The following is a 23,877-nucleotide window of genomic DNA, read 5'->3' as shown; positions in this document are numbered from 1 at the left end:
TTCTCAAAGAACCAGCTTTTAGTTTTATTGATCTTTGCTATTGTTTTCTTTGTTTCTGTTTCATTTATTTCTGCTCTGATCTTTATGATTTCTTTCCTTCTGCTAACTTTGGGTTTTGTTTGTTCTTCTTTCTCTAGTTCCTTTAGGTGTAAGGTTAGATTGTTTATTTGAGATTTTTCTTGTTTCTTGAGGTAGGCTTGTATAGCTATAAACTTCCCTCTTAGAACTGCTTTTGCTGCATCCCATAGGTTTTGGATCATCGTGTTTTCATTGTCATTTGTGTCTAGGTATTCTCCAGTTCTTCTCCGCCTTCAGCCCCCCTACGTCCTACCGGTTCACTTTGGGGTTCTTCCTGTCTCCTTGGGCATCAGAGTCACCCACCAGCGGCGGGCAGGTGCCCTAGTTGCTGGGAGACGCTAACTCTGCGTCTTCCCACACCACCCTCTTGACTCTTCCTTCCCTAACTATATTTTCATAGACAGATTGGGGTAACGTGAACTAAGAATATCTTTTCATGTTAATTTCATCTGAAAATAGAAATAGAAATGAATAAGTATATTACATAAATCCAGACTGATTGTTTGACTGTCTCTGTATTGACTTTATTTAAAAACATGGATGGTAACCTAACAGAATGTTAATAGGCAGAAACATTGAACTGGTGCCATTTTGGCAGTTCCAATGAAGAAACCTAGTGGTAATTAAGTTTTCCCCTTTCTTGTGGAACATGGTTATACAACAGTTACATTATTCTGCCAGCAAAGTAGCCCTAGGAGAATTAAAGCATCGCTGGAAGCTGTACTCTAGTGTTGTCCATGGAAGTATTTCGGAACTTTCTACTAATCAAGCACAAATCCCCAACATGGGATTATTATTTTTTTTTTTTTTAGCTCTTGAAAATTAAAAAGGAAAAGAAAAATCTGTGAAGGAAATGTTTTTCATCTATGGGTTAAGCAGTACTCAAGAGAAAGCTGTATTCTAAAGGGTGAGTGTTTTAGTCAGGATTCTTGGCTACCAGGGACTGAAACCCAACTCAGACCAGTTTAAGCAAAAAAGGAGGTTGTTTTTTTTTTTGCGGTACGCAGGCCTCTCACTGTTGTGGCCTCTTCCGTTGCGGGGCACAGGCTCCGGTCTCGCAGGCTCAGCGGCCATGGCTCACGGACCCAGCCGCTTCGCGGCATGTGCGATCCTCCCGGACCGGGGCACGCACCCGTGCCCCCTGCATCGGCAGGCGGATTCTCAAGCCATGGCTCACGGACCCAGCCGCTTCGTGGCATGTGGGATCTTCCCGGACCGGGGCATGAACCCGTATCCCCTGCATTGGCAGGCGGACTCTCAACCACTGCGCCAACAGGGAAGCCCGTTTTGTGTGTTTTTACAAATCGTGGTGTAACTCACAGAACCAAAGGAAATGTTGTAGGAATGGGGCCCGCTGGGAATTGGGCTCACGTCCTTGGAGCACATCAGTATCCCTAGTCTCTGCCTCCCATTTCTGCATCTGTCCACATGCCAGCAGTATTTTCTTAGACATCTCCACCAGGTGCTCCCTCTGTGGCCAGAGGGGTGGGTTTTGTGATTCGCCGTTTGCAGCAGGACCATATGAAGTAGGAGGAGGAGCATTTTCCCAGAAGGGGAGGGTGCTATTTGGAAAGATGAAACACTTTGGGTAGGACACATTTAGCAAGAGGAAAAGAGACCTCAGGTCTGAAAGATCAACTGGATTGGGTTATGTTTTGACAACTTCCTAAAACTACATAGACTAGATATTCCTAGGGAATGTTAGAATCTTTTTAAAACACATGTATACACACACACACGTACTTACATATTTTGTACAGATGTCCATGATACGTTAAATGAAAAAAAACAGGTCATAAAATAGTGTATGACAGGTTCTATTTCCATAAAAACAAACCATCCAGCTCCTATATATGTATATATATGTTTGTATATCTGTGTTTGAGTGAGGAGAAAGGTGTGGAAGGATACAAAGGCTGACATTGTTGGTTACATCAAGGAGTTGAGAATAGGAGTCGGGGCTGGGGGAGATGATCAGCTTTGCCTTTATATATCATGTATTGTGTCATTTCACTTGTTAAAGTAAGCTTGTATTATGCGCGCAATTTGAGAAACATCCAATGAAGGAAAAAGAAGAGGAGCCTATTTCGACTGACCTCAGGAGCGTGGATGCAGGGATTGAATGTGATAGCTTGGGAGTCATGTCTTTTTTTTTTTTGGACCGTGCCGCATGGCTTGCGGGATCTTAGTTCCCTGACCACGGATTGAATCCAGGCTCTCAGCAGTGAGAGCGCGGAGTCCTAACCGCTGGACTGCGAGGGAATTCCCCGGGAGTCATGTTATCTTAGGCTGGCGGGCCAGGGCATTCCACTCTTCCCAGATTCCCAGGACTGGGAAGCACGGCAGAGGATGTGGCAAACCAGACTGGAGCAGCAGCAAACTGGAGAGATCCATAGCACTGTTGTTCACCAAGTGTGTATCCCGTACAGAAAGCAGACCTGAGTGGATCAGACCTACCACTACCCCTGATATGGCAGAATCTCCTGGGCAGGGCCCTTCCTACCCAGCACACAGGTGGCTGCTTCTGCTCATGGACTACCCCTGCTCCAGTCAGCCATGACAAGAACAGCTGGGCTGCTTTCAAACGAAGCACCTGATGTGAGCCACTAATTATGCGGGAAAGAAGAACTGATGGGCCCCTTTCATGGAAAAGAAGGCCAAACGGCTGGCCCTTTGAGCCTCATGGTCTGTTCGGTTTGGTTAAGAACTTCCAATGCCTGCCACCAACCTGCTACAGAGGCTCTTATCATAAGTAACACACCCTTAGGAATGTACATGGATGAGGATGTGTGTGAGGTCAAGGGGTCTCCCTGTCTGTTGTCACAGAGCCACCATAATGAGTGTGGCCAAAGAGACGTGGGCTGAGGTCCTGACGAGGGAATCGGTGATGTGCGATGTTGTGAGGTGCTGCAGATCAAGCAGACGACAGCAGCTGCCACTGCAGCCAGCCCTGCCATTTACTGGGTGCCTGTACTGTGCTGGGTGCACCACATACCTCTTAGTGTGTAATTCTCAACGATTTGGGTGGCTGCTTTCAGTCACAGTTGATAGTTGGGACTCAGTGTAAGTGATGTGCCTCAGGTCCCACTGCCAGTAAATGGCAGGTTTGGGTTAGGACATTTCCCCCCAAACCACACAGCCTCCTGAGGAGCAAGCCTTTGTTGCATTTCCCACTCACTAGCCAAAGGAGTTAGAGCAGCTCTGATTTTAGGTGCATGGTCTTCATTCTTTTTTTTTTTTTTTTTTTTTTTGTGGTATGCGGGCCTCACACTGTTGTGGCCTCTCCCGTTGCGGAGCACAGGCTCCGGAATCGGCAGGCGGACGCGCAACCACTGCGCCACCAGGGAAGCCCCCATGGTTTTCATTCTTGAGATGGAATTGTTGCATCAGAACTAAAGCCTAATTAAAAAATAATAATGTGCAGAATGGAAGGACGATGTAAGGCAAGTGGCTTCTGCCACTGGGAGGGCCACACCTGTTCTCTTACTGCCACCTGCTAAGAGGGACTAGGGAGAGAACGAATCTGGACACTGGGACTCGAGTGTGAATCCAGTTCAGGACACTAAATTGTAGGTACTTATGGACCTGAGGCAGAGGTGGCCATGGGTGATACTCATTTGCATCTCAGAGAGTCTTTGAACAAGACAGAAAGATGGAAGAAAACTGTAGGTGCACATTGAAGAAAAAAACACACAGAAATAATATAATCCCAATTGTTAAAAATTGGATATAAATTTATCAAATAACAATTATGTATGGCTTATGGTAGAATTAAGTGTATTTTATTTTCTTCTGAATATTTTTCTCTATGTACCAAGGCTATTTGTAGTGAACATGCATTATTTCAATAATCAGGGGAAAAAGTTATTTATAAAAGAAAATGAGACCTGTTTCTTTAGTGGAAAATGTTCCATCATGATATGGACAGGTAATGAGGTAGTGCCAGTAAGTGTGTCAGAGTGTCCATCACTATCCAAGATGTATGTGAACAGAAGCTCAGGTTCTCTGCATGATTACAAACAAACACACAAACAAACAAACCCAGCTTGTGGCAGTTGACAGATCAGGAGCTTGATAGGAAGTAAGAAGGCCAGCTGTAAAGGGCTGTTTTCTAGAAATACTGGAGCCTCCTCAGGCCATCCTCACCCACAGGCAAGCTTCAGAAATGTGGCTCTGGGAGAAGCTGTGTTTATGGCTTTGTGGCTGAAAATCAGCATTAGAGAAGGGTAGGAGTCTGAGTTTTCAAAGCAGGTGTCCTTCCTGGCAGTGGGTAGAGAGCCCAGCCTTCTGAGTCTGTCCCTCGATGCCACAGCTTGTGTTTCAAGCCATTGTTCCCTTCATGGCATGTAAGTTAGGTTGAGAGAACTTGCTATTAAAGCTGCCAGCTGAGCTGTGACTGGTCATCCATTTGCAGAAATGAGTGCCTGTCCTGGTCTGAAGTAATTGCTTCTGGTGTGACCTAGCTAGGCTGCTTACTCTTGTTGGTCCATCATTGCTTGGACTGTCAAATAAAGGAGTGGGGATGGAGGATATATATTTCAAAAGCTTCTTCAAGCTCTGAGATCTTAGGATCCCCTGTTCTTTGGAAAATGGAAATATCTTATAGGAGGTGATTCAAAGTGGCTTATTGTACACTTGAAAAGTGGCTAGTGTGACTGAGGAACTGAATTTTAAATTTTAGTTAATTTTAATTAATTTAAGTTTAAATTTATATAACCACATGTGGCTAGGGGCTACCCTATTGGACAGCACAACTCCTTAACTGGAAAATCTAACATGAGGTGAGCATTTTGAATGCCTATATATATTTTTATATATACCTATTTTTGAAATTGAAAGAAACTTTATAATTTCAGAAAAACCCTTTGGGTTCATTACACACAATACAGACAAGAAGAAGAAGAAAGTAAAAAATAGTCACGAAAATACCTACTCAGAGATAACTGCTATTGGCACCTTGGTGTATAACCTTCTAAATTCTCTTCTGTGCTTACGTCTTAGGTAGCCAGCTGGCTTTCAAAAAGGTAGTTTGAAATCATCCAGGAAAGGGATAAGACGTGTTAGAAAGAGAGAATGCCTGCTCATTGCCCAGAAGAGAATACTAATAAAGATTTTAGCAATCTGCCACGGCTGATGTTTCTTTTCTGGGTGCTAGGTTATCAATCCCATGGGATGGGATGCATTTGGATTGCCTGCCGAAAATGCTGCGATCAAGAGGAATCTACATCCAGAAAGTTGGACACAGAGGTATGTGTTTACAAGCATATTCAAGCACTTGTATACAGAACCCTTAAACAATTTTTTTAACCTATGCACAAAAAATAGAAAGTAAAGCAAACAAAACATTGCAGTCTGCCAAGCAATAAACAGGATTGTCTGTGTTTGGTGTTTGCCTTTTTGCACGCTGTATTCTTATCTAAGAAATAACAAAGAGGGTTTGGATATCATTCATGTGTTCATTTTGATGCTTTATTATCTAGTTATCCTTCCTTTGAGTATTTGCGTTTGGAAGGAAAAAGGAGAAGGAAAGGGTGACATTTGTTAAATTTCTACAGTGCTGTTCATCTTCCTGAGCCATATACAAATTCCACATTATAATTTTCTCTGCAAATTCTGTTAATTTTTTGCCTTCACCATTCTGAAGCAAGAGGAACTTAGATATTCAACGAGGAAATATATGGCCAATTTATTCTGGGTGTGGCTTTCTGCAAGGAGGACATACTCTCAGTCCCCCCTGTGCCTCAGGCTTCCATGTACTTGTGGGCCAGCAGTGCCCATCCCTCTCCCTCCTGATAAAGCCTTGAGGGCCTTGTACCAGAACCCAGCAGAATGTTCTGGGCTCACTCCAGCCCCTTTCACAAAGGCTTTCCTCACCCTACCCCTCAGAAGTAGAGAGGGCAGTTCAGTCTATCCCCATTGTCTTTCACCTCCCTTTGCTTTATCTTGCCCAAGGCTACGTTGTAAAAAGAAATATCTTCTGCACCATCTACTTGTCTTTCTTCTTCCTAATCTCTAGTTTCCACTTTTCCAATTGTGGTTAATTCTAGAGTAATGGGAGTGATGAAAAAAGGAGGAAATAATGATTTAAATAAAATGGGTCAAATATGGTATAAATTTGATGTAAGCTAGGCCAGGGATTGGCAAATTCCATGGGCCAAATTTGGCCCTGCCTGATTTTGTAAATAAAGTTTTATTGGAACACAAGCCACACGCATTTGTTTATATATCGGTCATGGCTGCTTTCATGATACAATGGCAAAACTGAGTAGTTGTGACAGAGACTATATGGCTCAAAGATCTGAAAACATTTACCATCTGGCCCTTTACAGAAAGTTTGCCAACTCCTCCAAGGAGGAGTAGTATGCTCCTCCAACTAGAGCATAGCAGTAAAGAAGATGGCCCCTGAATCAGGCCACCTAGGTACAAATCCTGCCTTTCCTTCTTCCTAGCCATTCACCTTGAGCAAATTACTTAACCTCTCTGCGCCTCAGTTTATTTATCTATAAAGGACGGATAGTCACAGTTCCTACCTCTTATGAATGGATAAAGATTAAGCACTGTCTTAGTCAGCTGCTATAACAAAAATACCGTAGTCTGGGTGGCTTATAAACAACAGAAATGTATTTCTCACAGTTTTAGAGGCTGGGAAGCCTGAGATCAAGGCACTTGCAGATTTGGTGTCTGGTGAGGACCCGCTTCTTGGTTCATAGACAGCTGTCTTCTCTCTGTGTCTTGACATGGTAGAAGGGGCAAGGTTGCTCTCTGGAGTCTCTTTTATAAAGGCACTAATCCGGTTACCTCTCATAGTACCTTTGGTTACCTCAAAATACCATCACGTTGGAGATTAGGTTTTAACATAACAATTTGAGGCGGACACAAACATTCAGTCTGTTGCAAGCACTTTTCTGCAAAATGCTTAACACGAGGCTTGGAATTAAAATAAGCTATTGTTAGCTAATCAGAGATCACCTAGAGAACTTCTTCATGGTTTTTCATATTTTCAGTCTGCTTGAACTGAAAGGGGGCGCAGTAGAAATGAATTAGTCCTTTTTCTTTAAAAAGAAAAAAGAGGACCTAGAGATCATCATATTAACTGAAGTAAGTCAGACAGAGGAAGACAAATATCGTATGATATCACTTACGTGTGGAATCTAAAAAATGATGCAAATGAACTTACTTACAAAACAGAAATAGACTCACAGACATAGAAAACAAATTTATGGTTACCAAAGGGGATAGTGGGGCAGGGGGGAATAAATTAGGAGTTTGGGATTAACATATACATATTACTGTATATAAAATAGACAACAAGGACCTATTTTATAGCACAGAGAACTATACTCTGTCTTGTAATAACCTATAATGGAAAATAATCTGAAAGATATATTTATATGTATATATGTATAACTGAATCACTTTACTATATATCTGAAACTAACACAACACTGTAAATTAACTATATTTCAATAAAAAAGGTTAAAAATTTTTTTAATTTAAAAAATTTAAATAGAAAAAAGTAAATAATATTTTATTTCATATTATATTAAAGTTGATTAATTTACTTCTCTCCTCTTTTCCAATTGTTGGAGAGCTTTCGGTTTTAGGTTTTGATTGACAAAGCACTGTATGGCTCCTCTTGGATTCCCGCAATTTGTATGTTAAGATTTTTCTTTTCAGTCGCTTTTAAATTTGTAAACGCTTGGCTTAAATTTGTGCAGAGTACAGGCATATGGATGAGCCAGGAGTGCACAAGTCAGAAGGGTTGCGTTCCTGAATGGCCAGGGAAAGGGTTAGTCCCCAGGACCAAAGACTATCATGATTTTTAGTGGATTTTGCAAGGGTCCAAAGAATAGATGTCTTCTACTAGGCAGATATTTTCACTGATTCTTAGTAATTAATTTCTTCGCCAGGGCGAAAACGACATTTAAAGCCCTTTGGAATAATCTAGACTTTTCCAGTTTCCTTTTCACATTCTCAAAGTGTAGTTTGTTTATGGCTTTTCCTGTTTCTAAAATCCAAACTCTTTTCCCTTTGTTTCGCAGTAATATCAGACACATGAGGAAACAACTTGATCGACTGGGCCTGTGTTTCAGCTGGGATAGGGTAAGTCACCTTTTTCCTGGAAGGTCTTTATTTTAACCAAGGTCCTGATTGAATGGGGGATTGTGCACATTTACTTTATCTTCCTTCTCTTCAGGTTGAGAGGAAGGAGGAAAAGAAAGGTGGCAGAAAGCAGGAGGGAAGGATTAGCACTCCACAAATAAAAAAGTATCCCCAGTGGATAATTTGCCTACAAACAAGTAATATTCTGTGGGATTAAGCTAAGAGAGTTAACTTCTTATTTAACTTCACAGTTGGCTATTATTTATGTGTGGCAAAAGCTTTGCACAAGGATTTCTCATGTTCTTGTCAATAGTTTAAAAAGACTATTGGAATCTATGTAAAAGTGATTAAATATCAACCCATGTGGTCCCTTTAGGTGATTAGGTGTAGGTTGATGGATCTCTTTTGTTCCATGTTTGGAATTGAGGCTTATAACAAATAGCCTTCTGGTATAAAATGTTTTCAAACTGTGTATTAAACCACTGGAGAATTCCAGACCTGGGTGGAGTTCAGCGAAGACCACCTTGGGTGTTAGGAACACCTGCACTAAATACGGCTGAGCCCTTTAAAGCTCTGGCCAAAGACCACCCCTTAGACATTGATGAGTGGTCTGTTAGGTAAGATGAACTCTTGCTTGTCCTCTCCACGAACCAATGTCATGATCTCTCTTAGCATCCCATTTACTCCACAAAATGCTTTTCATTGCTGGGTCTGTCAAGTTCAAGTTCACATCCTTTTACTCATGCGAAGCACCTGGAACAAACCCAAATGGAATCACCTTCTCCTCCTCCCCCATAATTTCTTAAATGATTGCAATTTGATGAGTACAGTAAAAAAGAGTGAAAATCAAACACGTTTAAACAGTCCCTGCTTTTTTCTTCTTTTCTATTTTTTCTTTTTTAGCTTCTTTAGATAAGGTCATGGGCTGAATCAAGTTCTTATTGTAGCACTGATGCCATTTTTATCACTAACTTGCAGGGTCACCAGGGTTTCATTTGGTAGAGGCGTGAAAAAGACCTGGTGCCTGAGTCAAGTTGTCCTGAGGTGCCAGTGGGGAAGTGCTGATGGAGAATGAAATGCATTCTAATGTGGAGAGAACTGAGTAATGCCCTCAGCTCTCCAGAGATGCGTTGGTAAATTCCTTGAGAGCAGAGATGGGCTTGTTAACCTTCTAGGATGAGAACTAGCCTAGTCCTACGCAGGAACAGCAACCATAAATAGTTTAAAAATTAATGGATTGTTTTCCTGATTATCATAGAAGAGTAGAAAATACAGAAAAGTATAAGGAAGAACATAATGTGGTTAATGTGGTTAACCACAATGTGGTTAATTTAATGTCCTTGTATGGTTCCTTGTAGTCTTTTATTCTGGAATATTATATAATTTACTTTTGCAAAATAGAATTCATAATTCATGTTTCTTATTTTGCTTCTTTTTACCTGCTATTCATGAACATTTTCCCAGTTTATTAAATATTCTTTGGAAAAAGTGACTTTTTATAGCTGTATAGTTTTCCATCTTATGAATGTATCATAATTTATGTAACCTACCCCTTATTATCATACATTTAGATAGATTCTAATGTTTCTTTGTTATAAATATAGGTTCTCAATCCCTCTTATAAAAATCTGAAGTCCAGAAAGCTGTAAAAACGAAAAGTTTTTCCATAACTCATTTGACTGCAAAACCTGACCTGAACTGATGTTTATCTCACTTAGAATGAATATTCATATATTTTACTCTAGGAATAGTGATGTAATTGATTACCAGGTGCTCTCCCCGACCTAGTTAGGTAAATATACTGTTACCTTTTCACATCCAAAAAGGTCTTAGTTCTGAAGCACCACAGTTGGACCACAAGCATTTCAGATAAGGGATTTTGAACCTGTTAGTGCAGGATTGTAGATAAATATCACCACCCCTGCTATCAGTGTCTAATAGTTACTGAACAATTCCCATGGGCCAGGCACCCATAATTCTCTCTTCAGATCTCTAGAAAGCTCTAAAATGTGGGTGATTTTATTGACATCGTTTTATTGCTGGTCACCCAAGTGGCAGGGCTGGGCTAATCCACTGGCCAATTTATGACTGCTGTGCTCAGCCCCCCGCACTTGGAGCAGATACTTTAGTACACATATTTTATTTCCTTAATATGACTTCTCAAAAAACCATGAGCAAGTTTAAAGCTTACAGTACTTGAATTTAAAGATACTTAAAGGTATAATTTGTTTGTTATTTTGCTATTGCCAAATTATCCTCCGTAAGGGTTATACATATTTACACTCCCAAGTTATTATATAGTTGTTTTCACCTGTACTTCTTTTGTTATTAGTGATGAGTTTTTCCGTGCTTTTAATGAATGTTTGAATTTGGGGAGGGAGGGTGTGTGTGACTAATCTAATCATGTCTTTTGCCCGTATGGTTAGAGGGTGTTTGTCCTTTTCTTAATGATTTTCATTTTGTTACAAATATTTTCCCTCAATTTATCATTTGCCTTGCATTTTGTTTGTAGTGGGATTATTGTTAGCACACAAATATGTACTTGGAAAGGCCTTTCAGATAAATACATTTTTATTCTCAATCTTGTGTTTAATTTTTGCATTTAACTCAACTGGAATTATTTTAATATATGATATAAGATAAGGAATTTCTGCTTTTTCTATAACCAATTGTTTCTGTCTTTGATTTTCAAACATTCTTTTCCTCATTGATTTAAAAGGCTAACTTTAGTATAACCATCTTCTTTTACACTGTTATTATACACTAAGTTCTGTTTCTGTTCATTTGATCCATTTATTACTATGTCATTACTAAGCTATTTTAGTTACAGTGCTTTATAATTGGCTCTAATACCAGGTAACAGAAGTTTCTTCTTATTGTCTGATACTGACAGTGCCATCCCTACTATCTTGTGTTTCTGTTTCCTTGATATATTTTGCCCATTTGAAAAAAGTTTTATCCTTTATTTGTTGAATTCTTTTGGTGCATCACTTGTGGATACAATTTAAAAAATTAAAAGATGGAAAAAGCTATGGGGGAGACCTTTTGGCTAATCTAGAGTCTTTGTCTTTAACAGGGAAGTGTAAGCTATTTGTATTTATTTTTATAACTAGTATAGCAATTCTTTATTGTGCTAAAAGATAGCTGTAAGGGTCTTAAATCACGTGTTTAGTATCAACATAAAAAATAAAACAACATATGTTTTTACCTCCCATGTATCAATAAGATAAGGAGATTAGCTGGCAGCATTGGGTCTTCATTGCTGTGCGCGGGCTTTCTGTAGTTGCAGCGAGCAGGGGCTACTCTTTGTTGCGGTGAGTGGGCTTCTCATTGTGGTGGTTTCTCTTGTTGCGGAGAACGGGCTCTAGGTGCATGGGCTTCAGTAGTTGCAGCACGTGTGCTCAGTAGTTGTGGCTCGTGGGCTCTAGAGCACAGGCTCGGTAGTTGTGGTGCGTGGGCTTAGTTGCTCCACGGCATGTGGGATCTTCCTGGACCAGGGACCGAACCTGTGTCCCTTGCATTGGCAGGTGGATTCTTAACCACAGTGCCACCAGGGAAGTCCCACACTTTCCACTTTCTAAATCTATTTTCCAGAGGTTTTTTTGGGTATATTCTGAGATTTTAGGCCTAATTTCTTCTTCTTATTTTATTTATTTATTTATTTATTTATTTATGGCTATGTTGGGTCTTCATTTCTGTGCGAGGGCTTTCTCTAGTTGCGGCAAGCGGGGGCCACTCTTCATCAAGGTGCGCAGGCCTCTCACTATCGCAGCCTCTCGTTGCGGAGCACAGGCTTTAGACGCACAGGCTCAGTAGTTGTGGTTCACGAGGCTCAGTAGTTGTGGCTCACGGACCTAGTTGCTCCGCAGCATGTGGGATCTTCCCAGACCAGGGCTCGAACCCGTGTCCTCTGCATTGGCAGGCAGATTCTCAACCACTGCGCCACCAGGGAACCCCCTAATTTCTTCTTATAATAATTTTTCTTATCATGTATCATTCCTTAAACATAAACATAGATCTTTGCTTTTGGTTTTAGAATCATTTTCATAGCAAATTACTTAAACTGAATGCTCCTTAACTAGTTTCAGAGCTCATCAGTAGACCTTATAGAGCATGACTGCCCATTTTCACAATTTAGATTCATGAAAGAAAATGTTTAGATATTTTAGCTCTTGCTTTGAATCTTCCGATATTACATGTTATTTTCATAATGGAGAATGACTTTTCGTTGCTTTCACCTATGACCAGCAACTTACTGGGGTATGGAATTCTGTTTTCTTTCAAATCTCTTTAGTAGACCTTGATCCTTGATTTACTGTCTTAAAAAAAAAAACAAATTATAGACTCACAGGAAGTTGCCAAGATAGTATAGACAGATCCTATGGACCCTTCACCCAGCTTCCCCTAATGATAACATTTTATACAACTATAATATAATATCAAAACCAGGAAATTAACATTGGCACAATACTATTAACTAGAATACAAATTTTATTCAGATTTCACCAGTTTTTATATGTACACACAGAGTGTGTGTGTGTGCGTGTGTGCGTAGGAGTAGTAGTAGTAGTTCTGTACTATTTAATCACATGTGTGGATTTATGGAATGACCACCATCTGGCCCATTGGCCTCTGATGGAGAAGTCTGAGGCCAGCCCAGATCATCTCTTTGTAATACAGTGATCTTTCTACCCTCGTTTTGATGCTTGTTGGACTCCTGTCTCTGCCTTTTCCATTTAAAATTTTCATCAGAGTATAGCTTATTGTCCATCCTTTCACTTTAATTTTGCCTGGTGCTTGGTGACCACTTTTGATCTGCAGTGTAGGTATTTCCTCCTGTTGGTTTTCTAGACTCTCTTTCTCAAGAACACTGACTTTGAGTGTGTGCTCTGTTCACTGTCCTCCATTGTTTTCACCATCTTTCTCATGATTTTGGTCCCTTTGTTCTTCTCTGCCTTTTGGGAGAACTTCTCCTGTTTGCTTTCCACATCACTGATTCAGTTTCTATTGAATCAGGGCTGCTTTGTATGGTTTCTAATGCAGATAGTAATGCTATTGTATTTTTAGATTGATTCTTAGTGTTCCTCATCTCATTCAGTTCCCACTTTCTTTCTCAAGCCTCTTGGCCAACTGCTTTTTTTTCTTCTTATTTTGCTATCTTATCTCATTTCACAGACCGTGTGTGTTCAAAAATTTTCTTGAGAATACAAGGTGATGCTCTTGAAAAATTATTTTTGCTTCTTGTAATAAATATTTTTACAAGTTTGAAATGCTGTGCTCTCCTTGTTTGTTTCAGAATCTTTTCATAGACACCTTGTGGATTTTTCCCCTATTTCCTGAGTGAGGTGGACTAGTGTATCAGTTTAGGGATCCATCAGCATGAGGGGAGCAGAGTGGAAGCTCTGCCATACTCTCTGCCTCATTCATTTCTGTCCAGGTTCGGGGAACCCATAGCTCCTGGGGCATCTTTCTCTTTGCTCTGATCTTTACCCGGGTGTGAGTTGTGGTATCACAGGTGCCCCTGTGACACCCTGACTGCTTCAAATGCTTCTGAGGCACCACAGACAGGGGTGTCCAGTTGGTGGGCTTTCTACCTGCTCCGGAGCCCACTCTCCCCTCTGGATTTGCCGTTTCAAGTAAGGGGTGCCAGAGCCCTGCTTCTCAAGAACCCAGTCTGTCCTTAAGACGGCGAGATGCTATTTGGCTTATGGTATTTGTCTTCAACCTAGTCCCATCTGCCAAAATTCCTTGTCATTTCTGGCATGTCAGTGGCACCTCTGTTATTTCCTGTATTGGTGCAGTCCCCTCGGCCCCCATCTTTATATTCTCTTGGTCATTTTAATGGGAGTAATGGAAACAAGTTTAGATACATGTGTTCTTGATGCCCTTTTTCCCAGAAATCCACCAGTGCTTTTTTTTTTTTTTTGCGGTACACGGTCCCCTCACTGCTGTGGCCTCCCCCGTTGCGGAGCACAGGCTCCAGACGCGCAGGCCCAGCGGCCATGGCTCACGGGCTCAGCCGCTCTGCGGCATGCGGGATCCTCCCGGACCGGGGCACAAACCTGCGTCCCCTGCATCGGCAGGCGGACTCTCAACCACTGTGCCACCAGGGAAGCCCCACCGGTGCTTTTTATTTTTTTAATACCAGGGAAGCCCCCCACCAGTGCTTTTTAATGAAACCTTTACAATCTGATTGGTCATATAGAGCAGCAGAGTGAGGAGGTAGAAGAGTAGTTTATTTAATTGACGAGGCAGATCTGTACCCTTTGCAAATAACAATCCTAAAGTCCCATAAAAACTGGATAATTAAGCAGATGGGTATCTGACAGTTAACAGAATATTTTAAAAATAAGATGGCTCAGAAACGTTATCTTCTTCCCCCAGGTGGAGAAAGCTAACTTGAAAACGTGGGTCATGGCCTCATTCTTCCTGTCTTTTCCTGGATGGGAATCCCTGTAGGAATGGTCCAGCTCTGTAGCTGCATTCTCATCTTTCTTACAGAAAATGCTTAATTCTCTGAATTAAAAGGAAGAAAGTATACATTTCTCGAATTAATGGTGAGCCAGAATGATAATCAAATGATGTCTTTTAGCTCAGCACTGTGTTTCACTTTTTCAGATGTTATTCCGCAAATAGCTTGTATCATCTCGATTTGGAAAGTAAGAAACTGAAAGCTGAATTTGAATAGTTGAACATCTACTAAGGGAAGAGTGAAGAGGAGATAAAATTCCAAACTGTGCAATGAGAGAGATCAGACGTGTTTTTTTGTGGAACACTTACCTTGTGGAATAATTGGCAGCCTTTCTGGAGAGGGTGTGACCCTGCATTCTGCTCTCATGGGTTCAGATTATGGCCTTGGTGATCATGCACTGGTCCTAGGAGATGGCCCCGTGAGTTCCTTGTGACAGTGACATAGTTAGCTTCTAAGTTGTGTGGTATGGCCCACTGAGGCAAGTGTGTCTCTGACTTTGATCTCTACTGTGTCACCAGTGCTCTGGTGCCTGAGCTGCTTCTGGACCAGGACTTGTCTGTGTTTTGATTGGCGTAGACTCTGGGGCTTAATTTTTTTTTTTTTTGCGGTAAGCGGGCCTCTCACTGCTGTGGCCTCTCCCCCTGCGGAGCACAGGCTCTGGAGGCACAGGCCCAGCGGCCACGGCTCACGGGCCCAGCCGCTCCGCGGCACGTGGGATCCTCCCGGACCGGGGCATGAACCCACGTCCACTGCATCGGCAGGCAGACTCTCAGCCACTGCGCCACCAGGGAAGCCCTGGGGCTTGATTTTTGTCAGGAGTCATCTGGATAATTATTTGGGGAGCAGTTCCCTACGAGTTCCCTTCAAAACCAGACAAGTATACGAAAGGAAAAAAACATCCAAACCAGATAGGATTCAAAGTAATGCCTGTGGAATCTGCGAGAGCAGGGCTTTATTAGCTATTTATGGTGCTTGCTGAGCAATCCCCAAACACTCATACTCCAATGTAAAATCAAAACAACACAGGAACATAGGACTGGGTATAAATGATGTTTGGATTAACTTTTCTTGTTTCCTTTACTAGAGTAATCAAGAGTTGACTCTGCTGAGTTTCTTTACTATGGAGATCTTATGAAATTTTATTTGCACTCATTTTCACTGGATTTTAGATTCCTGTGTTTGATTTCCTTCTCGTGTTTCTCCATTCTGCTTTCTCTACGTGTTGGTGCCCAGTAATAAGACTGATGGCTTTGCCCATCAGTCCCCTTGGGGCCAGGCAAACACAGGAATTACTGCCCCCAAGACAATCATCCATTGAAACGAACTCAGTGTGCCCCCCACCATGTTCCCCAAAGGCTAAGTGGGCTAAGGTGGATGTGTAGTGTGGTTATCCTGGAGCAGTGGAAGAGACACATCAGAATTTTTACTGGGACAGGCTTTTATGATGTCAAGCTTTTCCAAGTTTTATCCATCAATGCTGCACAGCCTACATAAATTCAGGGGGCTGCTGAGGCATTTGTGGCATCTCCACCATGTGCAGATGGTGCTTTGCTTCTATTTGCATCTCTTTTCTTCTGTTTCTCTCTCTCTCTCTGTCTTTCTTCCCTTTCACTGTCCTCTTTCCATTCCTTTATTCTCATCCATTTTCCTTGACTCATCTTCCTTCCTTCCCTCCTTCCTTCCTTCTTCACAATTCCATTATCACACCTAAAACAATTAATGATAATACCATACAGTCATGGAATACCAGTCATTTTGCAGATTTCACTGGTTGTCTTATCAGTATTTCTTATTCCGTGGGTTTGTTTGCCTGCACTTCTGCTGGTCTTTGTTTAGCCTTTTCTTCCCCACCCTCATGTCATAATCATGGTTTGAAACCAGTACTCTCTTTTCATCCAAAACATACGCCCTTTGGACCCTTTGGAGTTTATTTTCAAAGACAGCATTATTTGTATGATTACAAAGTGAAAATTATTATTGCTTAAAGACCCTTATTAGTACCTCAGAATTTTATTTACATAGAAGACTAGACATTCGAAAGGAAGGATTAAACTCCAAGAAATAATGAGGGTTCCAGGATAATAGAAAGATATATTTTTAACGGTTTTTATTTTAAAAGAATTTAAAGAATAGCCTAAAACAAAAGGAATTTAAGGCAAGTGATTGCCTGAAAACCTGGTTGGGAAGATTCCCATTGTGAGAGCTCAGGGTTGTGGTTGCCTTGACAACATGTAACAGGCCCTGGAAGTGTTTGACTCTCTGAGTCCTCTTTCAAGTCCTTACAGAGGTGAAGCTGTTGGTCTGGTAGATCTCTGACACTAGATTACTTTCTGTCTCTCAGAATCAGAAAATTAACCTTTTTCCAGAGGTTTTTCTTTTGGTTGGGAGGGAAGAGGCAATACCTTTGTTTTAACTGAAATGAATTGGCAGCATTTCTCTAGTGCTTTCATTTCAGGGAAGGTTGGTGCTGGTGCATAAGGGTTAGTGTTCAGAATTGTCATCATCTCAAGGCTGGGAACCACGTCTCATCATGAATACCTAGCACACATGCAGCTGACCTCATGCACAGCTGTGACAGCTCAGTCCTTACCAGCCTAAAACATGGAGGGAAGTTTTTCATTGCCTCAGACAGGATAGTGTTCTTGGACTCTTCAGCCCTAACTAAAGAAGGAGGTCTCCTGGGGCCGCTCAGCACATGTGGCTATGCAAGGAAGTAGTTTGTTTTATCCTCATCCCCAGTGGTGGTCATGAGCCCTATCAAGGATGTACACTCTCGCTAACGGAAATAGAATTTACCAATTTAATGCTTGTTAAATGCTTCTAGGAGATTGGATCTTGGATGCTCATTCCAGAGGCTTGGGTTTTGGTGATGGGCTTTGCCATTCACACATGGTGGGCATGATCTATTGCCCCTCTGAGCCTCAAATTCTTATGGTTATTAAAGAGATTCGATCACTCTTCAAATACTGTAGAAAATAAGAGTACAAAACCTCTTTCCCCATGGCTGAATCAGGTCTCCGGGTCAGTTTTGCACAATAGCCAGTACAGCCTTTGACAGAACAGGTGCCTGTAGGTATACGATGCAAGGTGCTCTAAGCGTGTGGTTCCAGATCACAAGGTCTTGAAGATGAAGTTGTTACTCCTTGAAAATAACAAGGATAATTTATTTATGTGTGTGCTTATACCAGTGGTTCTCAAACATTGGCGAGCATCAGAATCACCAAGAGGGCTTATTAAACCACAGATTTCTGGGCCCCACCCCTAGAGTTTCTGGGGCAGTAGGTCTGTGGTTCTGTTTTTCTCCTCAGAAAAAAAAGAATCTTAGGAATGATCGTGCTCCCAAACCTTATTAGGTAGGAATCATAAGAAGACCTACCATCAATTTTTTCTGACGTGTGATAGAGCATAAATGAATAATAAAAACAAAATTTTAAGAAATAGGCAATGTTTTTGCAAATACAAGATTATTTTTATAACTTCTTTCACTGTGAAATATTAAACGTGGATAGAGTAGAGCAAAAGCATGTATGTAAAGCTTAACACATTATTGGAATGTACAGCTACCACCTAGGTTAAGAAATAGAACTTTGCAGCACCCAGCAGTTCTCTGTGTGCCCTTTTCCAATCACAACTCCATCTCTCCCCACTACCACTATCACAGGGAACCTCTGTTCTGACATTTATGATAATCACTGCCTTGTTTTCAGTTTTACCACCTACATATGGTTTTCATAGTTACATAAATGAACTCAGATAGTATGTGTTCTTTTGCGTCTAGCTTCTTTAACTCAACATTATGATCAGAGACTATTCTGTGTATGATTTTCTGGAGGAAAAACATTCCTGTTTGTCTCCTTGACTCTCAGTACTCTACTACAGCACCTTCACTTCTGACACCAGATGTGTGTCCTACAATTTAACTCAATTCTGATACTATCTACATGGAGAGGGTGTCAGATCCCACAAATTAAAGGCTTAGCCCTACAGGACTTTCCCCCTCCCCCACTTCTTATGCCAATTACAAGTCCAGGTTGTTACCTATGCTTCTGACCAACTGGCTATAAGTCAGAGGTTCCCACAACCCTTCCTTGATTAATTTGCTAGCAAGAATTCATGAATTTCACAGAATTCAGTCTACTGAAAGCAGTCTACTTACTAGATTAGTGATTTATTACAAAGGACATCAAAGGATACAGATGAACAGCCAGATGAAGAAGTATATAGGGTGAGGTCCAGGAGGGTCTCAAGCACAGAATCTTCTGTCCCAGTGGAACTGGGATGGGCCACCCTTCCTGCACGTTATCATCCAGAGGCTCATCAAATCTTACTGTTCAAGAGTTTGTATAGAGCAGGGATGGACTCCCTGACTCTCTGTTTGAACTCTTCTGACACTGTCCCATCAGGGAGAGGGAAGGGCACCTCATTACTGCTAGTTGGGGTAGAAGTCCAGACCCCATCCCTATGGTCTCCACTGACACTGCCAAGGGTTTTTTTTTCTATGTTAACTTGCATTTTATTTTATTTTTATTGAAGTATAGTGGATTTATAATGTTGTGTTAGTTTCTGCTGTACAGCAAAGTGATTCAATTATACATATTTACATTCTTTTTTTATATATATTCTTTTCCATTACAGTTTATCGTAGGGTATTCAATATAGTTCTTTGTGCTCTACAGTAGGACCTTGTTGTTTATCCATTCTGTATATAAAAGCTTAGTGCCCAGTAGGGGTAGGAGAGTCCCGGCTTTCCACTCAACCTCCTCTCATGCCACACTGACGCAGAGAGAGATTGGGCTGCCTTGTTATTGCCTCCCAAGGTTGGAAGTCTAGACTCTCCAATGAGCCCTTGCTGGCGAGGGTAGGACTGTCATTTTTTTTCTGTGGTGTTGACTAAGGTAGAGCAATTATTGTCTAAATTTTCTCTCTTGCTAGGCTGTCCCTTTCCTGGTACTCTGGCTAACGAGAGCAGGCTTTTCTTTTTTCTTCTTTTTAATTTTTTGTCTGTACTCCTTGGCATTTCTGGATTACTGGCTTCATTAGCTCCAATTCTGGGACTTATGAGAAAATCCGTGGAACTCACCACTGTGTCACTCCTCAGGTGCTGAGGTCTCTAATTAGTCTACCTTCTCTTCTCAATTTATTGGAGTCTATGTTTGTTTTATACATATATATAATATTCGAGGTTTTTAGTTGTACTTAGTGGAAAGAACAGGGAAAAGTACATCTATTCCATCTTCACAGAAGAAGACGGCATATATAGTTTTAAATCCCTCCTTCTTCCTGTGAGATTCTGATCTGCACTTCCCTGCCCATAATCTTTCCTTTAAACATCATTGGACTAAAAGATCTTCAAACTAATTTTCTATGCTATTTTCTAAGTTTATAGTATTATTTCTTGGTCTGTGTCACATAGGAAATCTTTTAAGCTGTGATGGGTTTCTACTATTCGTTGCTTATGGCGCTCGCAGGCAGCAGAACAGCTCATTTTGGGCACTGCTCTCACTTTTGCATCCTAGGAATTGATGAATTGATATTTCCTCTTCCTCTGGATCCATGTCCGTATCTAATGAATAGCCTTCACATTATTCAGGAAACCTAGAGAACTCACATCTCAAAAGTATCTTTCAGATGACTCTGCCCTGTTGATCCTGAAACTTTCAAGTATGTTGCAGATAAAATTAATGTTCTTTTCCTTCCAGAAAAATGGAACAGTTGTAGAGAGCTGGTTTGGCATGGATAGTTGAAATACTGGCAGCTCCCCAAATAGACCGATAACAAACTGCAACTCAAACCCATTCATCTCATCTGTAGTTTAATGGAGGGTTTTCGTTCCCAACTGTCTAGTAAGAAAAGCTGTCTGTATTGTTTGACTGCCTTGATGAAATTCTTGTCAGCTGGCAAAGAACAAGTTACCAGGAAATTAGGCAAATTGTTGCTTCTTGTCCAATTATGGATAGTTTACAGAATCTTGTGCAGTTTGTAGCAGGAGGCAGCTTTCAGGTTACCATAAAAATGACAATGCTCAAAAAATAATGATCAAGGGACTTCCCTGGTGGTACCGTGGTAAAGAATCCGCCTTCCAATGCACGGGACCGCGGGTTCAATCCCTGGTTGGGGAACTAAGATCCCACATGCCTCGGGGCAATTAAGCCTGCACGCCACAACTACTGAGCTTGTGCGCTTTAACTAGAGAGCCCACGTAATGCAACTATAGAGCCCACATGCTCTGGAGCCTGCGCACCACAACTAGAGAGAAGCCCATGTGCTGCAAACGAAAGATCCCTCATGCCTCAACAAAGATCCTGCCTGCTGCAACTGAGACCCAATGATGCCAAAAATAATAAATAAATAAATAAAATAAAATATAACAATAAAATAATGGTCAAGAAAATAGCAAAAGAGGAGCTTACTGATGAGTCTGATTTCAGTTCAGAAAGTGTGAGTTGTCTTCAGAAATGCAAAGACCATGATTTCCCTTCACTTAATACTCATTCTCTAAATTGGCTTCAAGAGCACGTAGAACATGAACCTTTCAAATTACTTGAAAATTTAGCTGTAGCTCTAGATTTGAAAAACAAGACCTTTAAGAATAAAATACATGCTCTATAAAAGCAGAGTGTCTAGCATTTGTCATTTTCAATTTTCATTAAATGCTCATCTTCAGTCTAAAGTTAGTCCTGAGATGAAGAAACATAATTATATAAAAATGAGTTCTTAGACAAATGTTTAGGTTCATGATTAGTTAATTACCCTGATATTAATACCTGTTCCCTCAGTTCTGCAGAAAGCAGGAGAACAGGGAAGGTAAAGGAGACCAGAGGAAGAAACTCAGCCAAGATGGCATTAAACAGATGGTTGAAGGAAGAGGGATGAGAAGATAAAGCCAAGATGAAGCGGACAGTGAGGCTGAAGAAGCCTGGGCAGTGGCAGTCATGGGCGGTAACAAATAGTTTAGGAGGGAGGAAGCAGTGGCCGTGTGGTCCAGAACAGGGACTCCTGGCTGGGCCTGTAGATGACAAAGAGTTGTTGGGAAAGATGCAAATGCAATGGAATAAAGCAGAACTGGAGAGGTGGGAGGGATGGGTCTAGGGCCTGGAATGCCTATGGGAGGTAAGGTGAGTGATGGATTGCCTCTCTTTTCTCTCAGAGACAAATGGGAGTGAATGGGATAGGAATGGGGCTGACAGTTCAGAGAAACTGCTTAAGGGAGGAGAGACTGTGAAAAGGCTTAATGTATAGGTAGGTGGCCTGAATCTTCGTGCCCCCTGACCCAATGCCCATATGTTGTTGGTACTCAATAAATCTCTGTGGAATAATTCAATGAGTGAATGAGCAAACAGAGCCCTGAGTTGGATGGAAATTCGCTTCTCTTTGTTCTCTGTACCTCCATTTTCTATCATGATAGCCAGTTATTGAGTCTCTCAGGATAAGGACTCAGTAATGTAGACTCTTGGTGAGTGTTTTCTCATTGGTGGATTAAATGGGGAGAAACACAGAATTCTGAACCAGTGTTATACCAGGGAGCTGAGAAACTGATCTCAAGTGTGTCTCCTTTTGAAAAGCCATTTGTTTTTGATGTTGTAGAAGTTGCTAATGGAGGTAAACGTGGTTCTTCATTTGCCTTTAGAGGTTCAAAGGTTCTGCAGACAGGTTTCTTAGAACACTGGGTTCAGTGTGAATTGGAGTGACATTTCTCATGTGAACCCCTACTTGACAACATTTAATGTGAATAAGCCAGACTAGTTCCAAGAACAAAGGCATTCTATTGATACTTTTTTAGAAAACCTGTTATATTTAAGAAAACTTGCAAGGGCTCTGTCTCAAAGCTTTAATTTGTTTTTTAAATATAGTGACACTTGACATCATGAATTTTGTTGTATTTGTTGCTTTAATGAAGATTTATTGAGCAGCTGCTATGCATAAATACTGGGCCAGACAGTGTTGGAAAGGCAGGCTGACCCTCTCCAGATTCCTTTATCCTCACAACAGCATCCGAGTTTCCAGATGAGGAAAGTGAGGCCCAGAGAGATGAGTCATTTGTCTAGGGTTACCAGTGAGTCCACAGCAGACCCACAGACTGAGTCCAGTGCTCAGACCCTGGTCTTCAGCCTGCCTGCCCTTCACTCCTTCCATCCACTGCGCTTCACCTGCCTCCAGGAGCTGACAGCCTGTTTAAGAAGGTGAACAAAATTTGGGGACTTAAAGGGCCAAAAAGTTTGGGTCCTAAAAGATGGAGAGGTACTTGGCATTTAAGACTCAGCCAGGCAGTAGCTTGTGACCAAGATGACAGAGTAGAAGAACATGCTCTCACTCCCTCTTGTGAGAACACCAGAATCACAACTAGCTGCTGGACAGTCATCTACAGAAAGACACTGTAACTCACTAAAAAAGATACCCCACATCCAAAGACAAAGGAAAAGCCGCAATGAGACAGTAGGAGGGGCGCAATCACAGTAAAATCAAATCCCATAACTGCTGGGTGGGTGACTCACAGACTGGAGAACACTTATACCACAGAAATCCACCCACTGGAGTGAAGATTCTGAGCCCCACTTCAGGCTTCCCAACCGGGGGGTCTGGCAACGGGCGGAGGAATTCCTAGAAAATCAGACTTTGAAGCCTAGTGGGATTTGATTGCAAGACTTCAACAGGACTGGGGGAAAGAGAGACTCCACTCTTGGAGGGCACACACAAAGTAGTGTGCGAATCGGGACTCAGGGGAAGGAGCAGTGACCCCAGGGGAGACTGAACCAGACCTACCTGCTAGTGTTGGAGGGTCTGCTGCAGAGGTGAGAGGTGGCTGTGGCTCACCGTGGAGACAAGGACACAGGCAGCAGAAGTTCTGGGAAGTACTCCTTGGCGTGAGCCCTCCCAGAGTCCACCATTAGCCCTACCAAAGAGACCGGGTAGGCTCCAGTGTTGGGTCGCCTCAGGGGAAACAACCAACAGGGAGGGAACCCAGCCCCACCCATCAGCAGACAAGTGAATTAAGGTTTTATGGAGCTCAGCCCACCAAAGCAACAGCCAGCTCTACCCACCACCCGTCCCTCCCATCAGGAAACTTTCACAAGCCTCTTAGATAGCCTCATCCACCAGAGGGTAGACAGCAGAAGCAAGAAGAACTACAATCCTGCAGCCTGTGGAACAAAAACCACATTCACAGAAAGATAGACAAGATGAAAAGGCAGAGGGCTATGTACCAGATGAAGGAACAAGATCAAACC

At 41.8% G+C, this 23,877-nt stretch overlaps 1 protein-coding gene across 12 annotated transcripts in view; it reads left to right on the top strand.

Moving 5' to 3' along the window:
• The window catches only part of LARS2 (leucyl-tRNA synthetase 2, mitochondrial), a 175,632-nt gene that overhangs the window by 26,319 nt on the left and 125,436 nt on the right, over positions 1-23,877 (top strand). For all 12 annotated transcript variants that reach the window (XR_008615644.1, XR_008615643.1, XR_008615638.1 and 9 more), the window contains 2 exons: positions 5,234-5,325; positions 8,121-8,181. Coding sequence is in view for 3 of the 12 variants with exons in the window: in XM_024123821.3 (XP_023979589.1) it covers positions 5,234-5,325; positions 8,121-8,181 (153 nt within the window). In the remaining 9 variants the exon portion in view is untranslated. The remainder of the gene's footprint in view (positions 1-5,233; positions 5,326-8,120; positions 8,182-23,877) is intronic.

This window comes from Physeter macrocephalus, chromosome 18, assembly GCF_002837175.3.
Source record: "Physeter macrocephalus isolate SW-GA chromosome 18, ASM283717v5, whole genome shotgun sequence".
Classification (NCBI taxonomy): domain Eukaryota; kingdom Metazoa; phylum Chordata; class Mammalia; order Artiodactyla; family Physeteridae; genus Physeter; species Physeter macrocephalus.
The sequence above is the reverse complement of the archived record's forward strand: the minus strand, read 5'-3'. Positions and strand labels throughout refer to the sequence as shown.